General features: G+C 63.3%; 1 protein-coding gene across 1 annotated transcript; it reads right to left on the bottom strand.

The window, feature by feature from the left end:
* Positions 1-53: 53 nt before the first annotated feature.
* LPMP_030830 (hypothetical protein) lies at positions 54-5,618 on the bottom strand (the record flags this gene model as incomplete). Its single annotated transcript, XM_010702724.1, has 1 exon — positions 54-5,618. The coding sequence occupies one exon, from the start codon at positions 5,616-5,618 to the stop codon at positions 54-56; it is 5,565 nt and encodes a 1,854-aa protein (XP_010701026.1).
* Between the last annotated feature and the right edge of the window lie 1,178 nt (positions 5,619-6,796).

Raw genomic sequence — 6,796 nt, forward strand, 5'->3', positions numbered from 1 at the left:
ATGGACGGGGGCGGGAGGAGGGCTTGACAACAATAACTGCTGCTGCTGCCACGTCACAGCAGCTCTCCATCGACGACGAGCTTGTACAGCGCTGGGTGCACGTCACGTCCAACAGTCTCCAGCGATTGCTTCGTCGTCTTAACAAGCAGTGCGCGCTGGAGCAGGGTGCTGCGGCGATCGTACAGTCGCTCGAAGAGCTGCTGAACGACCGGGTGGGCGACCTCGCCAAGGCGGATGAGGAGACTGCTGAGGTCGACCAAGAGGATCAGGTCCGTTTGCCATGCAGGCGTAGCGGAGGGGAGAGAGGCGCCCATGGATCGCGCAGATGTCGAGGAGGTCGACAACAGTGTGTCGTTGGGCAGGCGGTCAGCCGTGGAGTTCGGGAGGCGGCCATCGCTGCCTCCCCCAGGCGTAGCAAGCGAAGGGGAGTCCTGCGCCATGACGTACGCCGTGTAGTCGGCGAGGCTGCGGGTGAGTCTCTGGAACTCCTTCGGCTTACTCGCGAGATCGATGCAGCAGCGGAGGACGGCCTCCACCTCGCGTAGAGTCATTACTCCCAGAAGCCGCGGTGGATGATACGACAGCGGCTGGCCACCCTTGAGGGATTCCTCCGTCGCGCTGCCTTGTGCTAGCTTTGGCCTGCCATCGCCCCGCTCCTGCACCACAGCGCGCTGCACATACGAGAGAAGGGCGTTCACCGTCGTCATGGCGGTGAGCGTGACGCGACTCGCAACGCTGCGCAGCAGCTGAAGCAGCACACACACCTGCCGCATGGTGAGAGGGACAGCGACGGCAGCATCACCGCTGTTCTCCATGGCGCTGTCTCCTGCCAGCACAACAATACGCTTGCATACTTCCTCCATGACCGTCGTGTCGACTTCCACAGAGGCGCGCAGCAGTCCTTGCGCCAGCCGAGTGAGACTGTGCGCTTGCATTGAATGTACCACCTCGATGAGCCGCCTGTATGTTGCCTCCATAACTGCCGCCGTGCGCAGTCCGCACGCGATCAGCAGGTATGACACATTTGCCAGCTCCGCGGGGGAGCAGGTAGGCAGCACCCGCTCCGTGCAGTGTCGGGCGAGGATGTGCACGACGTCGTAGTCCGTCGAGCCGCGTCGTTCCGTCAGCTCTAAGGCGGCCTTTACCACTGACAGGCTCGCATCGTGGTGGTAGCGTGCAATGTTGGCGAGCACAGCAGCGCCGATGTCGTCGTTCGGGAAACAGTCCCGTAGGCAGTGGAGGATGGCCAGGGCAGTGGAGGCGACCGATACGAGCATGTGCGGGTCGTTCTGCAGCAGCCCGCGCACCTGCGCAGAGAAGATCGGCTGCACCGCCGTCACACATGCGGTGCGGACACTCAAATTCTCGGCCTGCATGCTGCACCGCAGCAGGCGCACCGAGAGCTCCAGCGAGAACTTGCGCTCCATGTCAGCGACTCGACCAAGCAGGATGCCGTAGAGCTGTTGATGGTATACGCTGCCCGCGCAGTAGGCCTCAACACACAGCACGATCTCATCCGGCGTCAGCAACGGGGCAGCTCGTATTGTGCGTGATATGAAGCCAGACAGCACCTGCTGCTGTAGTCGACTCTCCCCTGACAGCGCCGCGTAGCCGCGCAGCAGCAGCGGAATGTCGTGAACATCGTACGGCCGCTGCACCGCCTGTAGTACGTAGACGGCGAGGGTTCGCGGCAGCAACCGCATCGCCTCCGCCTCAGACGCCGTCCAGCGCGCCGTCACGGAGGCCGTGTGCTCCGCCTTTGCTCCTCTCGGCGATTGCCGCGGCTCGTCCGAGGCCATCGCCTGCGCCTCCGTCATTGCTCCATCAGCGCCTCCTGTGGGGCCACGCTGTAAGCCGCTGACCTTGTCCGCATCAGCCTCGCCAGCGGTGAGGTGTGCGACGACCTCGACAAGCGCGCCACACTCGCCCACCGTGTAGCGCCGCTGCGCGAGCTCCTGTGGCTGCAGCAAGGAATGGAGCAGTGGCCCGTACGGGACGGTGCGTAGAAGCTGCAGGAGCGACGCTGCGTCACCGTCGTCGACGGCCGCCTCAGCGGTCCGCTGCACAGCGCTGAGGGTGTGCAGAATGGTAATACGCTGCGTCATCGTCGTCGCACGCTGTGTTGTGGTTGTCGCGCCGCCGCCAGACTCCGTCGCAGCATGCAAGTCCTGGCGCAGCGCCACAACGAGACGCTTGATGAGCCGCCGCACCGGCGTTGCCGGCAGCGGTGCGCCAGTCGCGTGCAGGCGCTGCAGCACCGTCATGGTCTGCGACGTGGTAAGCAGCGGGCTCAGCAGGTCCAGCAGCTGCAGTAACATCGAGGTGAGGGTGTCATCAGCGCGGAGGCACAATGTGGCAGCAGCACAGAGCAGCTGCGTTGCCAGCACGCCAGTCGCGGTGTCCGCAACGTCAGCAGGATTCGCAGTCGACGCCCCACGGGGGCTCTTCTCAGGGGTTTGCAGTGCTGTGGCCCGCGCCTTCAGGTGCTGCTCCACCGCCGCCACAATGCCGCGCACTAAGGCAGGGGAGACGTGCTGGACGCTATCCGCGACGCACATGACCACCATCACTTCGGTCAGTGTCGTGAGAGGCATCTGCAGTGCTGGCGTTACATTGACACGGTGGGGCGGCGCTGAAGGTGCGGACGGGGCGCACATGACGGCTGTCAGCGCGGGGTCGAATACGTCTGTGCGGAATATGCGCAGCGCCGCCGGCTCCACTATCACCGTGTACTCGGTCCGTAGGCGGTACAGCAGATGCACCACCGTCAGCAGGTAGTGCCGATACCGCTTCTGTGTTGTACTGGCGGATGCGAGGGAGGATTTGCTGGACTGGGTCATGCTGTTCGCGACGGCTGTCGTGGAGGTAATGTAGACGGCCAGCAGCTGATACACGGCGAGGCCGCTGTTGCGCGCGTGGGCGGAGTGCGGATGCCGCGTCAAGCCGTGTGACTGTCGCGACAGCTGCGAGAGAAATTGCTCCAGCCGCTCCACAACTGCAAACGCCCATGTGACCGCGGCTGCTGCGTCATCCTGGTTCCCATCACCAGCGCCGGAACCGGCAGCCTTGCCGTGCGACTTGTTCAGAGTATTGTGCAGAGCCGTGAGCTGGGCGACGGTGTCGGCTGGCATGCCGCACAGAATAGCTGCCGTACTCAGCCGCAACGCCACCTCCGTGAGTTCTTCCACTGACATCGGCACCGCGGCGGCGGCAGGCAAGTGATGGCGGCTCCCGACTGTGCCATGGTTGAGGGACCCACTTCTCTTGCTCATGCCGGAACCGCCTCCAGAGCCGGTGTGCAGCAGGTCTGACCCCAGCAGCTTCACCGCTGACTCTGTGAGGCGCGGCAGGAAGAGCGCCGGCAACAGCGCCAGGGCCTTCTCGACATCTTCCGAGAGGGCTACGGGAAGTACAGGGGGTCGACCGCTACGTCCTGCAGCAGTGGCTGCTGAGGCGGGAGTGCGCAGGCTTCCACTGGCGAGGTCGCTCACGTCATCGCAGCCCATCTCAGTCAGACGAGAGCGGAAGCCCTGCCAGATGGCCTCGAGCGCATCTGCCAGCGCCGCCTCCCGCCCCTCACGCTGCAGCAGCGGCAGTAACGCCTGCGTGAGCGTCTCGACAGCGGCGGCATCGCCACGGAGAAGGCACTCAACTAGCGCCTCCAGACCAACGAAGAGAAGATGATTCACCTGCAGCCGGTACAGCGCTGGCGTAAGTATCGCCGAGGCCGTCGCACGTTCCTCACCATTGACACCCAGTACCCCGTTGCCGTCTGTGGCGCCCAAGGCCGCTTGCTGCTTGTTTCGTCTGCTATTCTTCAGTTCGCGGCGCTGTCGGGCCGCGGCAGCCGCCTGCGACTGCGGACTCAGCATCGCAGTTGCAGACAGCACGACAGACGCACTAGGCAGCGCCGCCGCGCCAGCCGCCCCCGCCGCCATGCGCTGCATTAGGTTGAAAGTTTTGGTGGTAGTGCCTTGATGCGCGCTATCCTTTCCTGCTGCTGCTGCTGCCCATGTTTCTGCCGGCGCTGCGTCGTCTTCCTCCTCAAGTTTGTCGGTGGAGCTTAATACAACGCGGTAGCTGTCCTTGTTGCACTGCGCCAGCATCCCTGCCACCTGATCCACGAGCACCGCGCGCGTGCGGACTGGCAGAGGTGCGGCTGCGCACGATGCGGAGAAGCGATTTACTATCCGCACAATGTCGATGACATCACGCGGCGGCAACGAGACGCAGAGACTGCTGGTGAGTAGCGACTCTGGTGGGAAGCCAGCGCACAGCATCGCGTACAGCAGCTCCGTCAGTGAACTGTGCAGTGACGGGCGCGCAGGCGGTATGTGATGAGCACCGCCTTTCGCTAGCGAATTAAGGTGCTCTGTCTCCAGGCGCTCCATCAACTGCGGCACACGCTGCGGTCGCTGCCGGAGGTAAGCGGTGGCAACGGTGGACACATCCGTAATGACCTGCGCGTAAGCGGTGCGCTCCGGCGAAAGTCGGCGAAGCTCCGCGGCCACCGCTGATGTGCAGACACGCTCGAATAGCTCCGCACCCTTGGCGGTTTCTGCGCACCGACATGCCTGAAGCAGGATTCGTTGGCACGACTCCTCAACCGCACTTCCCATTGCCGGCGGGAGAACAACGCCGAGCTCCTCGATCCACCGCAGGCAGCACAGTATGTCCAGAAACACCACCGCCACCCTGTCAAGGCTGCTGTTGTGGACGGATGCCTCGAGGCCTCGAAGGTGTGACGCGAGTTTGCCATGCGCATCGTCGCGCCACGTTGTCCACTCACTCACGAGGGCCGCGTCCATGGGAGAAACTCCAGCAGATGCCGCTACCGACGTTGAGTACGACAGCGCAGCGGCGGCCTCCACAGCCACCGCACTGACAGCAGCCGTCAGAAGCAAGGCGGTTGCAGCGCCATACGTACTGTCCACTGATGACGGCATTGGCGGCTTGTCCATCTCATCACCAGCCGCCCTATCAAGCTGCCGGACGAGCGCGTGCGTTGGTGGTATCAGCCGTGTGAGCACCTCCAGCACACGCCTGCTGACGGCGACTTCTTCTTGGTTCTGAAGCTGTTTTTCCTTACTCAAGGGTTGACTCAACGTGATGGGCGTCCTCTTGTCAAGCTGCCCTCGATGCACATCCATGAGTGTACGCAAGACCAGCGCCACGGAGGTGTGGTGCTCCCGCGTCGGTTCCCCCATACCCGCTTCAAGTTTGGCCTGCAGTGCTGACAGGTATGCCGACCATGCCGCGTCGTGGAGCTCGGTGACGTCGCTTAGCTGGCGCATCACCTGGTGGTGGACGTGCAGCAGCGTGAGCAGTTCAATCGCCACGGTCTCGCTGCCCACCAACGCTGGCGTGCCCTCTATGCACCACTGCGTCTCCGCCACCGCTGCGGGCGAGGAGAGGCCGGGTCGAAGAACGTTACCGACGTTTGCGTGCCCTCGCGGGTAGAACATGGTGTACAGCTGCGGATAGGTGCTCGGCTCGTTCGCGAGAGCCGATAGCAGCTGCGTGCGTTCAGCCACGTTCACCGCCGCCGGCAGCGCGCCACCTCCACCCATGGAGGCTGAGCTACCCCCGCGGCCCGTGCCTACGGCGTTACCTGCCATCGTGCACCGCTCCGATGCTGTTTCACTTGCTGTTGAGGAGGCCTCTCCGGTGGTGGCCAAGTGGCGCCGCTGCCAGCGACACCGGGACCGGAGCGTCACCCACTCTTGCACAGCATCGCCGAGGCACACGACACGCACAACTCGAGCGGTTGCAGGTGGGGTTGCCGCGCCCTCCCGCTGAGGTGCCCGCGGCTTCCTTGGCTTCTTCACTGTCACTGCCGGTACGCCATCACCGGTGACAGGCCGCCTCTGCCTCTCTCTTCTCTTTCCCACAGACGCTGCCAGCGCCACACTTGACGTCCTCAGCCCGCCAACATGCGTGTACGGCCGCGTAGGGGTGGAGAGTGGCACACAAAAACTCGTCAGCGCCACTACGGTTGCTGCGTTGTTGCCAGCAGAGGCACTCTGAGTGGCGGCGACGGCCCCACGTGACACGAGCGACACGCGACGCACCAGGATTGGCGATGCCGACGACAAGGGGCACTGAGAGAGCCACGCGTACATTCGGGAGGGCATCGTCTACGGTCACTGGAGGCAGTACACACCCACACCGGCACGCGTCGGCAGTGCTCTCCGTTCCTGTCTGTGAAGTCTGAGCTTGCACGTGTGTCTGTGCGGTAGGTGGTGGAGGCTTAGGTGTAGGGTCAGTCCACGGCCTTTCGCGTCTTTTATCGTTTGCTACCCAGTAATCGGCTGACTGTGCCGCCGTGACGGCGCGCAAGGTGAACGACGTGCTGCGTCTTATCGAGCAACTCCGTGTGTCTGTGTGAGGGTGTGTGTGTGTGTGTGTGGGTGGGTGCGCACCTGCTCAGAGCTTCTTGGAGAAGCCGTGCAGCACAATGGCAGCAGAAGACACCACGTAGACAGTGATGTCAGTGACGGGAGAGAGGGAGGGGGAGGAGGAGGTGATTGACGGCGGTAGGAATTGAAGCTGGTGCTTCATGGATGAGGATGGCGTGATGAAAGGGAAGGAGGTTGAGGGCAGTGCATCCGCCGAGTGCGAGATAGCAGAAAAACTTGAGCGAATCAATACAAGCCGGCAAGTGGCTTGAGCAATGCGCATGCCCGTGCAAGAAGAGACGACACAAGACGAGAGGAGATAAGGGAAGTACTCGGCAGGCATGTGCGCATCGAACACCAGTAATTTCACTGACACACTCATAGAACTAACAGCACGC

This window comes from Leishmania panamensis, assembly GCF_000755165.1.
Source record: "Leishmania panamensis strain MHOM/PA/94/PSC-1 chromosome 3 sequence".
NCBI classification, from domain to species: Eukaryota; Euglenozoa; class Kinetoplastea; order Trypanosomatida; family Trypanosomatidae; genus Leishmania; species Leishmania panamensis.